This window comes from Rhinatrema bivittatum, chromosome 2 (assembly GCF_901001135.1).
Source record: "Rhinatrema bivittatum chromosome 2, aRhiBiv1.1, whole genome shotgun sequence".
NCBI classification, from domain to species: domain Eukaryota; kingdom Metazoa; phylum Chordata; class Amphibia; order Gymnophiona; family Rhinatrematidae; genus Rhinatrema; species Rhinatrema bivittatum.
Genome location: NC_042616.1, coordinates 589638357 through 589652247, shown reverse-complemented (window position 1 = coordinate 589652247; position 13891 = coordinate 589638357). Strand labels below are relative to the sequence as shown.

General features: G+C 42.6%; 1 protein-coding gene across 1 annotated transcript in view; it reads left to right on the top strand.

The window, feature by feature from the left end:
• Positions 1-13891, top strand: part of SMCHD1 (structural maintenance of chromosomes flexible hinge domain containing 1) — a 1156633-nt gene that overhangs the window by 391768 nt on the left and 750974 nt on the right. The window contains 1 exon segment of the mRNA XM_029591083.1: positions 8972-9111. Within this exon segment, the coding sequence (XP_029446943.1) occupies positions 8972-9111 (140 nt within the window).

The following is a 13891-nucleotide window of genomic DNA, read 5'->3' as shown; positions in this document are numbered from 1 at the left end:
TTTGAAAATGTCTGGTTATGAGATTATTGAACTTGCCACGTTGCTTGTTTCATTTATAACTGATTCAAATTTAAGTAAAATGATGTCTTTATATTTATGCAATTTAAATGTTAATTTTCATGGTCAGGCTGTGAGAATATATCAAGATCTATCAAGGTTCACCCAGGAGGTTTTCTTGTGTTTAGGAAGGACGTTTTGGCTCTTGGATCCTCTTTCACCTTGCGATATTCCTGTAAATGTTTTGCTAAATTCCGTACAGATAGATATATCTTCTTCTCCCCTAAACAACTTAAGTCCTTTATAGATCGTAGAACAGCTTGCATGTCTACGCCAATTCCCATTTAGAATCAGTAGGCTTGATGATTTTCTTCCTGTTAAGGCCTTTCTATTTTATTTGTTATTCCTATGGTAGCAGTCTTTTTTTTTTTTTTTTTTTTTTCCTTTGCTCTCACCCTGCTAAATTTCTATTTTGGGTTAGGATGGAATCATAATATTTAGGTGCTCTATTTGTTAATTTCTGTACTTATGTTTTTCTGATAATTTCCATTCTTGTTTCTGTGCAAAAAGTTGTATATTGTCTTAATTAATGGTAGATAAAAATAAAATTTAAAACTGAGAAAAAATATTATTTGGATTGATATGATCAACATTGAACTTTATGGTCACAGCCATAAACACTATCAGGTACATTTTAAAAGGAGCGTGCTTGCACCCATAAACTCGCGTATTGGCATGCGAGCAGAGAGATTCTTAATTTTATATTGTGTGCAAGTACACGCATGTGATTTAAAATATGCCTTCTGCGCATATTTTAATAACTTGCGCAAGTGACCATATTTGGGGGGGGGGGGGGGGGAGAGAGAGTGCGCCTCTGTTAGGGAGACAATATGACACTATATTTCCCACTGTAAGAGGGGCACCTTCAACGATGTGTTACATTGGTCTGTCTAAGGCACAAGGGGCTATAGACCCTTATAATATCGCCCCCCCCCCCCAAACCCACCCTGAGTTGAAAGTGCCCCTCTTACAGTGGGAGATGTATAGTGTCATATTTCTCTCTCTCCCTCCCTTCCTTACCCCCCTGTCATGTTCAGGACCCCTCTGGTTCCTTGACCTGTAAGCCAACTTTGCTCCTCATCAAGACCAGCAGAAAAGTTACTCAGCTAACATGCCAACGTGCGCCATGATCAGCCTTTGCAAAATTCGGGATGAGGCACATGTCTTGACCCCGTCCCGGAGCTCCCATGCCCTGCCCTTTTTCTGCCTCTTTATTTTTGATGCAGCACAGGTATGTATGCGCGTACTTCCCAGAGGCTTAAAATTTGCTTTGCTAGCACACAGCCCACAGACAAGTGTATGGGGCCGTTTTTTTGCGAGCAATGCTTTTAAAATCTACCTGCAAGTTTGGAGAGGAGTCAACAAGGCCTATGAAGAGAAGCACACCATCCCTACCATGAAGTATGGTGGTGGATCTCTTCTGTTTTGGAGATGTGTGAGCTACAGTGGCACAGGGAATTTAGTCAAAATTGATGGAAGGATGAATGCAGTATCTTATCAGAAAATATTGAAGGAGAATTTGCATGCATCATCCAGGAAGCAGCGCATGGGGCACACTTGAACTTTCCAGCATGACAATGATCTGAATCATAGGCCAAGTCAACCCTTCAGTAGCTACAGCAGAAGAAAGTGAAGGTTCTGGAGTGGCCATCACATTTTCCTACCTCAACATCTTTGAGCCATTTGGAGAACTCAAACATGCAGTTCATGCTAGACAACCAAAGAATTTACAGGATCTGGAGGCTTTTTGCCAAGAGGAATGGGCAGCTTTACCACATGAGAAAATAAAGGGCCTCATTCACAACTATCACAAAAGATTGCAAGATGTCATTGATGTAAAAGGGGGCAATACACGATATTAAGAACTAAAGGTATGCAAACTTTTATGGTTTTAGTGATTTTACTATTCTGCAATGTATAATAGTTTAAATTGAAACACACTAAAAATAAGACATGTCTGATCATTCATCTTTTCTTAAAATGCTGCATATCTTACAAATTCTGCCAGGGGTATGTAAACATTTGCTCACAGCTGTATATGTTATGGGCTGTGGAAATTGCACAAAATTCCTAGGCAACATATTCCAGTGTCAATGTTTTAAATATGATAGCTTTATTAATTCATAGATTGTTGGACTATAGTGAATTACCTTGGGTCAAGGTGTTGTTAAAAGTTCATAATCCCTGTCTATTGTTAACGATCCTCTCAACGTAGGATGTTAGTGAAGGTTACTCCTCTTGAGGAGACCAGGGAACAGGCCTTTTCATCAGCTGGCCCAATTTTGTGGCATAATCTATCTAATGATTTAAAGTCAACAGAATGTATAAATAATTTAAAAAATCTTTTCGATTTCCTAGCATGTAGACAGATGGACTCAGAACCAGTGGGTTATGCTCCCCTGCCAGCAGATGGAGATGGAGCAAGCTGACATCACAGTATATATAATCCTGCAGTAAAACCAGCCTGCCAGTATTCTCCGTCTCCAGCAGATGGTGAATGTGCATCTCTCTGTGGGGATTTCTTCAGAATTTGGAAGGAAAATGTAACATAGAAAAAGGAAAGCCCTGCTCTCCTGCAGTGATACCAAATGGTCCCTCCCCCAGTTGAGAATTCCTGAGGTGATTTCCGTGGTCATTCAAATGAGTGCCTTGGTCTGGTAGCTGGTTTTTCAGTTGGTGTGGACTTAGCGGCTTGGACAACAGAAAGGTAGTGGGTGCAGGAAGTCGAGAGTGGCGTGATGGCATATGCCCTCTCCCTCCACAGCCGGAGACCATTTCTATACACAGCCGGTAAGAGCTGAGCTCGGGTAAGTTTAAAAAGAAAAAAAAAATCTTGTAAGACAGAGACTGTATAGAGGGGTTTGCAGGGCTTCCTCTGGTCTCCGTGCTTGGCTTGCTGTTCAGATGTTCGTTCCCGCTGCCGTCGGGTTTAGGGGAACTGGGCAGCCTTGTGAGTTGAGCGGCCCTAATGGGATAGGGCCCACAGTTAGGCTTTTGCCTGTGCACGGCATGGTAGGCTACAGCGACGTTTTCATGAGCTTTTATGCGTGCCTTACTGCCCTCTACAGAACATCAGTGTGCGCAGTGCGGCGGCTCTGCACACGCGTTGTGTGCTTAGTTTTAAGCGTGCCTTTTGCGTGCACAAATTTCTAAGCGCCGGTAGTACACCTAGGCCTTGACACACAGTTTGTGCGTGTATTTTCTGCAGCGTTTGCTTTTGGGGCACCTAGCTTATGTTAGCATACATTTTGTTCACTTGAAATGTTTTCAGCACGAGCCATACATTCTTTGTCCGCCTGTGCACTGTTGGCACTGGTGAGCAAGAAGCCTTAAGCGCCTTTTTCTGTGTTGCTTGTCATATTCGGGCATCTCAGCCTGACATGTCCTCTAACCTGTGTCAGCGCTGTTTAGAGGCTCAGGGAGAGTTGGCTTCCTTTGATTTCGTTAAGCCTGGATTCTCCCAGCCTGATGATGGTCTGGTTAAGGATCTGTTTGGAGGTACGCCAGATCTTGGAACTTCCCTGACTGGTTCCTCAGCAGTAGGTGGCAGTTCAGTGGACCCCACTCCATTTCCTTGTGGGTTTGGCCTGGATTTGGCTGTTTTTTCTTGGATGGAATTTTTCATGGTTTTTTGACCTTGAGTGGGAAGCCCCAGAGACAAGTTTCAAAGGGGATCGGACATTGGAAGGCTGTACCCCCTGGATGAAGAGGTGAGGGAGCATTTGTTTTCCCCAAAGTGGATGCGCTGGTCTGTGACATTTAAGTGGATGACTATCCCCATGGATGGAGGAGCGGCCCTGAAGAATGTGCATGATAGGCGGATTGAGGCTATCCTTAAGCAAGCCTTTGCAGTGGCGATGACTTTACAGATAGGTTCTTGTTTTGCCCTAGTGGCAAGATCTTGTCTGCTTCTCTCTCAAGAAGTTGATGATTCTGGAGTGAATTCAAATGGCTATGGAACCCCTTCCTTCCTTTTTAGCTGATGCAGGTTGTGATTTGGTCCATAGCTTGGCCAGAGGAGTGGCTTAGGTGGTAGCAACCCTTTAAATGCTCTGTCTTGTTTGGACGCGAGTTGGAGAAATTGGCTAGTAAGTGAGCAAATCTCTGGTCCCTCGGTTGCTGAAGGATAAGAAGCAGTTGCAGCACCCCTTTGGTATGAGGGGCTTATCTTTGGGGTTCCAACCATTTTCGTCCTTACAGAAGGTTGACCTTTGAGAGGACTTGGCCTTTTGGTAGATCTCAGTCCTTTCATTCCAGATAGCCTAAGAGAGGAACAGGCTTAGGGGGCGGATCCTTCCAAGCTTCCCAATGAAGGTTTGCCGACCCACCTTCGGCAACAAGAGCTAAGGGGACACCTCTCTCTCTTTTATCAGAGGTGGGTCGAGATCATATCAGATCAGTGGGTCCTGGAGGTGATATCAGAAAGTTATGTGCTGGAATTTTGCAGTATTCCTCTTAACATGTTCATATATTTATTTATTATTATTTAAGTTTTTTTATATACCAACATTCAAGACAATAGTCCCATCATGCTGGTTCACATGAAACAGGAGTGCAAAATAAACTTAAACTTGAACAATAGTGCGGAAATAGCAGTTACATGTAACAAGGAAAATTGAACTTGGAATGAGAAGGAAAAAGGAAAACCAGCTAATTACATATAATTACATTGTAAGAGGTAGCTAATAGTGATGTTGATGGTGATGTGATGATTGTTAGGAGTTAAATGATATTGGAGTTAGGAAAAGCCTGCTCCACAGAAGAAGCAGGCAGTGGAATCTATGCATCTAAGTCTTTCAGTTGAGGGCTATGGTTCCAGTGCCTATGTCTCAAAGAATAGGGTGGTATTCCATTTATTTTGTCGTGCCCAAGAAGGACTCCTCCTTTCATCCCATCCTGGATCTCAGAAGTATCAACCGTCATTTGAGGGTGACTCATTATGCACGGAAACCTTACACTCGGGGATATTGGCTGTGCAGTCAGGGGAATTTCTGACCTCCCTGGATCTGTCCAAGGCCTACCTTCATATTCCCATCTGTTTGGAACAGCAATGTTGTCTGTGTTTTTTCAGGGCTGGGGCGTCATTATCAGTTTTGGGCACTGCGTTTGGTCTAGCCATCACTCCCTGAATGTTTTCCAAGGTCATGGTGGTAGTAGCGGCAGCACGGAGAAGAGATAGGATCCTGGTACACCCGTATTTGGACGATTAACTATTTGAGTCAAGTCTCAGGAAGAGAGCCACCTGCTGACCCGTTAGGTGATCTCCTTGTTGCAGGAGCTGGGTGGTGAACCTGCCAAGAGCAGTCGGAATATGAGTGTTCAGTTCAACACGAGGCAGGACAAGGTTTTCCTGCCAGAAAGTTCAGATTCAGAAATTGATGTCACAAGTGCGTTAGTTGGTGAGCACTATATACCAGACAGTTTTGGTCCTATCTACAGGTGCTCGGCTTGATGGCGGCAACCCTGGACGTGGTGCCATGGGTGAGGGTGCATATGCATCTTCTTCAGCGCTCACTACTGTCTCATTGGGACCTACCAAACATAGGACTGTTTGATTCAGCTTCACTTGCCGATGGAAATGGTCTCGCCTCCAGTGGTGCTTGCAGGAGGCTTATCTGAAAAAGGGTGTTTCTTTGATCTACCTGACCTGGTTGTTAATAACGACAGATGCGAGTCTCCAGGATTGGGGAGCTCCCTGTTAGGAGCTGATGACCAAGGGCTTTGGAATGCCAAAGATTCTCTCTGGAACATCTATTGCCTGGAAGCCCGGGTGTCCAGTTTGTAATGCTTTTGCAGTTCAACCACTTACTGCAGGGTCAGGCGGTCTGTGTGATGTCTAGCAACGCAATGATGGTAGCCTACATCTATCGACAGGAACCAAGAACCAGCATGTGTCGCAGGAAATAGACCGACTTGTGTAAGGACATCTACAGATGATCTCAGCCTCTCACATTGCAGGAAAAGACAATGTAAGAACAGACTTTCTCATCAGGAAGATTCTGGACCCAGAATGGATGTTGTCAGACGAGGTGTTTCAGCTGATAGTGGATTGCAGGGGCCTTCTGTTCTTAGACCTGCTGGTGACTTCTTGCAGTGCGAAGTTTCTTTGATTCTGTCGTAGAGGTATGGCTGGAAGACAAATTGCTTTATGCCATTTCTCCATGGCCCTTGTTGGGCAGGATGGTTTGCAGGATCGAAGGCCACAGGGGGGATGGTACGTTTGGTAACACCGGATTGACCCAGACGACCTTGGAATGCAGATCTGTGAGGACTACTAGTGGAGACTCCCCCTTTATCTTCCACCGAACAAGAATTTGTTGCAGCAGGGACCTTTTCTATCATGAAGATCCTTCTTGGTTTTATGTCTTATGGTTTGGCCCTTGAGAGGGGCTTGCTTGTTGAAGTGGGGATATTCCTTCTGCAAGTGATTTGCTACCTTGATACGCGCTTGGACGTTCTCCACTTCCTTGACTATATACAGGTTTGGAGAGTGTTGAGGCCTGGTTTGAGGATTGGAGTAGTGTTCCTCATTTGGTCAAGATTCTGCTCATTATGGGATTTTTTGCAGGATGGATTTAAACAAAAGATTGGCCCTTAATTCCTTGAAGATACAGGTTGCGGCTCTTGGCTGTTTCAGGTAACCAGGTGAATGGTGATTCCTTATCGTCTCATCCTGATGTGGGCCCTTTTTTTTGAGAGAGTGAAGCATTTTTGGCCTCCCTTGAGGTTACCAGTCCCTTTGTGGAGTCTTACTTTGGTGTTGGACCTTCACGGTGGCCCTTGTTCCGACTACTATGTAGCCTTTCCTTTAGGTTATTGACCTTGACGACATGTTTCTGGTGGCTATCTGTTCTCAACGTCAAATTTCCAAGCTGCAGGCCTTGTCTTGCCAGGAGCCATTCCTTCGGATGTTCTCAAGGGCATTACATCTGCATATTGTTTCATCCTCCTGCCCAAAGTGTCAGCATTTGTTTTGAATCAGTCAGTTTCCTTGCCGTTCCTCAATAAGGTCAGAGACACGGAGGAGTATCACCTCCTGTGTCCCTTGCATGTCAAGAGACTTGTCATGCGGTATCTGGAAAGACTGATCTCCTGTGTGTCCTTCATGATGGAAGGAATCAGGGCAAACCAAGCTTCATGGGCTACTATAGCTCACTGGATTAAGAGGAAGTCATAGCCATGTAAGTGGATGCTGGCAAGCCATTGCCTACTCAGTGTTAACGCTCCTTCCACTAAGGCTCAGGCAGTGTCATGGGCGGAGGTTAGATTGTGTCTGCCATCGACATTTGCTGAGCTTCGATGTGGTCCTCCTTACTACTTTTTCCAGGTTTTATCATCGTGATGTTGAGGCCCGGGAGGACGCAGCCTGTGCACATGCAGTGTTTGACTGAACTGCTGGTAGCCTCCCGCCCTACTTGGGAGTAGCTTTGTTACATCACACTGTCTTGAATTCATCTCTCTACATGCTAGGAAATGGAGAAACTACTTACCTGATAATTTCACTTTTCCTTAGGTAGACAGATGGACTCGGCTTCCCGCCCTCGGCTTCCGAGTGATTGTGTCTATGGTCCTATGGGCTACGGTGTTACCAGGAGATTACTGGTAAGTGTTCATCCAGTCCTTAGATTGGGGTACATACTTTCCTTGCTGAGTTCAGTGTTTCTTTTTGGTTGAGTACAGTAAAGACTGTTTTTACTTACGTTTTTGCTAGTCTGTCCACAGTTGCTTTGAAGAGAATACTGGCAGGCTTTTGTCACTGCAGGAGTATATATACTGTGACGTTAGCTGCTCGGTTTCATCTGCTGGCAGGGGAGCATAACCCACTGGGTTCTAAGTCATCTGTCTCACTAAGGAGAACAATTATCAGTATGTAGTAATTTCTCCACTTTGTTTCAATAATGTTTGAGCTGGTTGGAGCCTAATAGTTTTAGGTTCTTCTGTACTGAGGCATAGGTTTTATTTTTTGTTTTGATCTGATATTTATGCTTTCATATTTTTCTTTTTATCCCATTTTATGTATGTAACATTGTAAACCACTTTGAATTATGTTCAAGTCTCTATATATTTGTTAACAATAATGGTAGATTAGGTTATTATTATGTAATAATATTAAGCAGTTATTCATTACTGCTATCTTTGCTATATTTGATACCATTGGTCAATAAAATAGTTTGGGTGCTTATGTATATGGTTAACTTCAGTTTCTAATTTATTTACTTTTTTTTTATTTTAATGCTTTTTAATTGTTTATTTTTAAAGAAAAAGAAAGCAGCAGTTTGGAGTGGTGATATTAAAAATATGATAAATTAAATTGAAGGTCTGGAAATCCTGGCAAACATATGAAAGCTGTAGAACAAGAGGGACTTACTACCAGAATAGTTGCCAACATGATAACAAAAATGGCCTTCAGATGGCTTACAGCAATGTGATTGCCCTGTACTGAAAGAGCTAATATCCTTTGAACTGTAGAAAAATCTCTCTAGTACATATGCCTAATTGTAATTACACAGTGCATATCATATAGCAGAACACATAAAATGATTAAGTGCAGCATACTATTATCAAGGTTTAAACTAACAAAACAGCCTAAAATTAAATTGTATTTAAGCTAAGAATATCATCTTATGTGAAACGCTGGTCATATCTTGTCTCCTTACCATTGTACTTGGAGAAGGAGTGGAAGAAAAACTGTAGTGCAGTTAGTTACTGCAGCTGTGTAGACTGAGTGTCAAGAAACAGGAGTTGTAGAATTAGGGGGAAAATGAGGCATAAAAACATTAACTTGTATATACATTTACTTAGATATTATGCCACTGTGAACAATAAGCTTGAAAAGTACCACATTTGAAGGTACAATGTCTGCTGCTCTGGTATTGAATAAATACTTTGAGTATTACCAATTTTTTTTTTATAGGCCCACCTTGTAAACTGAAAGTAAAACCAGAGTCTGAAATCTTGGTCATTGAAAATGGAACGGCTTTCCCTTTCCAGGTAGAAGTGGTAGATGAAGCAGGAAATATTACTGCACAGCCAAAGCTGGTGGTCCATTGCAAGGTACATTAACTTTTCTTTTTAAGGGTATTATGGTTAGTATAATGTGAGTAATTTATTATGGTAGGGGGAGCTAACCTTTCACTAACCAAGAGCCATGGAATCAGAAGGCACAGAACCCAAGATCTTCACATTTTGAAAGGGGTTTTCAGTGAGGAATCCTCATCCCCATCTGTCGCCCTCCCTCTTTCTCTCTCCCCTTCAATCCTCCCATCCTTTTCCCACCAGTCTCACTTTCTAAATTCCCACCAGTCTTTCTTTCTCAATTTTACTTTATGAAATGCCCCAAGTCTCTCTCTCTCTCCCCCCCCCATCCTGTCCCCACCAATTTTGTTTTCAATTCCCCCATCCTCTCCCCACTAGTATCTCTCTTAATCTCTCCACCCTGTATCCACTAGTCTCAATCCTTCCACCATATATTCTTTCTCCACAGCCTCAGCATAGCACACTGCAACAATCACAGTAACGATGGTAGGGGGCTCAGTATCAACAAAAGAGAGGAGAGAGAATTGCACCAAGCCATCCGTAATCTCAAAAAGGAAGCGGGTACAGTGGTAAATATGAAACTGTCCACTGATCAAAGTAAAGACAAAAGGCTTTATTTAACACATAATTTCAACATAAAGGTGAGGAGCTGCTACTACTACTACTTAACATTTATATTTATTTATTTATTTTTAATTTTTATATACCGATGTTCCTGTAAAGAATACATATCGCACCGGTTTACAAGGAACTGAACAGTTGCCTCCAGGGCGGAAATACATTAAAACAGTCTCCTCAAGGCAGAATACATTAACACAAGTATACAGGAAAACTATTAAAAGAGAAACTTTCATAAACTCAATTAAATGTAACTGTGAACCATAAATCAGGAACCATAAATCAGGAACATATAAATCATAAATATAAAGAACCATAAATCAGGAACATTTATATAGCACTACACGACATACGCAGCGCTTTACAAATAACACACAAAATAGACAGTCCCTGCTCAAAAGAGCTTATAATCTGATAAGACAAACATACAGGACAAGAGACTTGGGACATTTCATAAAGTAAAACAATGGTTAAAAAAGAAAATAATAGTTAATGAGGCTAAAAGCAGACAACCAGGCTTAAGATTTAAAAGCAGCCTCAAAAAGGTGGATCTTTAAATGGGATTTAAACACAGTGAGAGAGAACTATATGTGGGAGTGGATAGGGAGCCAAAATAATGACTTCAGAAGAGGGGTTATGCGAGTGTAACTGGCAAAAGATAAGTTGCACAGCTGAATTTAGGCTACATTATTGTGAAGAGAGATGACTTTCAGGGAGACTTGTGAAGAGCAGGTTGCAGTATTCTAAGTAGGAGGAGCAACGATCTGACAATATAAAAATATAATGAAAATAAATTATACAGAAAAAAATAAAAATTACAGGAGAACAATACAGAAGCTTCATATACAAAGAAAGCCTATCTATGGTGCAGATGTAATAAGACCCGCGGCGAAACAAGCACTAGTTGAGAACATTGGTTTTGATCACCAAGTGTGGCTGAAGCTGGCGCTTCTGTGGGATGTAAAAAAAAAAAAAAAAATTACGCAAATGATTTGCGCGCACAAATCTGCTTACTCATGAACAAATACACGTATAGACATGCGGTAAGGCGCTATGTAACGAGAAGCTGCCTCTGCGCTGATAATCCTTGCACAAACCCACGCATTAAAGCAAATGTGGTGAGCGACCGGGTCTCCTTTTTTAGTGAAATTGTGACCCTGGAAAAGGAATGCATATATTTCTGATAACTCTGGGCTTCAGAAAACATGGCAAATATATTAATGGGTAATAATTCACACTGCATGCCACGACCTTTGTCATGTGCCAAACCATCTGCTGCAATCATCCTTTGGCAAAGCCACAGTATATATCACAGCATCAGGAACAGCTGGACACAATCGGAAATATCCTTAGTAATAACACCAGAGCTGCACGGACACACAACCAACCTCATACCAATGGAATAAAATGGCCCCCGAGTCTGCGCCGTCACTTAATACTTGTCCTGACTGTGGCGCTAAAAAACCCACATTAAAAAAATCAGCTGTAGCATTTCTATCTTCTAGCGCGGCTCCCTACATTACCTGTGAATAGATAATCACCTCCTTTGCATGCCATTAGTATGCACTCAGAAAAAAACGCGGGTCAGTAAGCGCGTTTGTACGTGGGTTTTTTCCCCTCGCACAAAACCCTTATATACCCATATAGGGCTTTATGCAGGAAAATGTGCACAAACCCGAGGCAGCTTCAGTACACCTTATTACATCAGCCCCCTGGGTAGCAATAGCAAGATGTTGTTTCAACGCAATTCATGAGAGCGCTGCTCCGGAGTGAAAGATTCTAGATTTGAGGCAAGACTGTTCCGCCCTGAGGCAGCCTAGCAGGTGAAACAATTAGCCAATGTCGGGTCGGCGGTGTATGTCTGGATACTTCAAACGTCTGAAGGGAACTACAGAGGACAGCTATGTAAAAGATAAGCTCCCAATGGCGGTTTGTGTCTAGACACCTTAAGCATTGACAAGCATTTGAAGGGAAATGCGGGGGATTGTCTCCATAAAAGACACATTCCTTTTTTTTTTTTTTTTTTTTTTAAGAAAACAGAAAAAGAAAAAAAGTTGAATTGTGAAGACAAGTTTTCAGTTTTATTTTAAACACATATGAGATATTAAAAGAAACAAGAAGATAATAAAGTTTAATGAGGACTGTTTGAAGATTATAGGAAGGATGGAGGTTTTTGACAGATGATTATAACGAATTATGACATACTAAATTCATGCAACAAGATATGTCTATATCTCTGAGGTCGTTTCCTTCTATCTGTCACATATATATGAATTTGAGATCTGTTATATAAATTTGATTTGAGTGGAAGTTTTTTTAGCAATAGCAGTAAAAACATATTTCAAAGCTTACAAAGCAGCAAAGCATAGGTGAAGAGAACTTCACAAAACTTACATAGTATCATAGTATTGTCGGCAGAAAAATACCAAATGGTCTATCTGATCTGCCCAGCAAGCTTCCCATGGCAGCAACTGCCACTCCATGCAGGTTACCCCCAAATGTCTGCCAAGGACAGTAACTGCTGCTCTGGGCAGGATACCCCCATGTGTCTGTTAAGGATAGTAATGGTTACAAGAAAAAAACAAGCCTCTGTCAAACCCATATCAAAATTATTGCAACATTTTTGGGTGATGAGCAGCCTTCTTGTTAATTCAGGCAGTGCTGCTTGAATGTTCTTTGCTTTTGGATTTGGCCATAGAAGCTTTACTCCTAATGGTAGCGTATCAGTTACCCAGATCATAAGTCAGGGCCTAGTGTTGGCTGTATTCAGAATCTAATACCCTTTCTCCCTACCCTGCAATCAATGCGGAGAGCGATGTTGCAATTGTGTCAAAATCATCAAGGCTAATTGGTTAAGGGTAGTACTCCCCCATGTGTCTTCTGGTTTAGGGTACTAACTGCAGTCACGAAAACCATCTGGGTTCGCGTTAGCAAGGATGCGCTAATTTAAATATTGCATGGATGCGCTAATTTAAATATTGCATGGCGTCCCCCTTTGGGGCGCCATGCGCGCGTTGAGAGCGGGCGCTGACTGTTCAGTGCCCGCTTTCTTACACGCCTTTATTACATCGGCCCCATAATTAGATATCGCTCATACAGACATGCTTTTACTGTGTATGAGAACCTTTTGTGCTGTTCTCTAATTTTGATTTTCTGTGTAAGTTTATGCCTTCTCATATTCTGTCCACTTATTCTTTTCTTTATATTTGTATATTGTCAGATTGTTGCCACCCTTTAAGATAGCGCACTGGCGAAACATGGCTTGTTTCGGGAATAGGACTTGTTTTCTTCAGCAAATGTCATTCGTTAGCTCTTCACCTTTATGTTAAAATGATATGTTAAATAAAGCCTTTTGTTTCTACTTTGATTGGTGGACAGTTTCATATTTCTCACAGGACAAGCAGGATGGTAGTCCTCACATATGGGTGACATCACAGGATGGAGCCCTATCACAGAACACTTTTGTCAAAGTTTCCAGAACCTTGACTGGCCCCTACCGGGCAAGCCCAGCATGGCACTAACACTGCAGCCAGCAGGGGTCCCCCTTCAGTCTTCTTTTTTCCGCGCAGCAGTAGCCTCATGGTTAAGGAGCTCTGCAGAGATTCCTGACAGGAATTTTAATGGAATTACTAAAAGTTAATTCGCCCCACAGGGGTCCCCCTCTAACTTTTTCAAGCTGTGGTACTCCGGTACGTTTTTACCCATTCTCAGTCGATTACCGTCGAGTTTGGCTGTCACAGCCTACTGGCCGTCGACCATATCGCGGCTCAATTTTTGCCATGGCATCGGGGATCCATCGGTGCCCGGACTGTAATCGCACCATGTCCATCACAGACTCCCATAAAGTCTGTGTAATGTGTCTTGGAGGAGAGCACGATGTCTTGACCTGCACCAAATATGCCCTAATGACACCAAAAGGTCGCAAGGTCAGAATGGAGAAGATGGAACTTCTCTTCCGTGCTCAAACCCCGACTCCGTCCATTGCATCAATGTCGTTAGAACTGGCTCCGTCAACTTTGCGCCAGCATCGACAACCGGCCAGTGACCATCCGGCATCGACGACATCTCAGCCTTTGACACTTTCTACTCCCCCTCAGGATCGAGGGGATCGCAGAGACAAACATCACCATCGACATGGAAAGTCTCGGACCATCGAGGGAGCGAAATCATCGACCTTGCC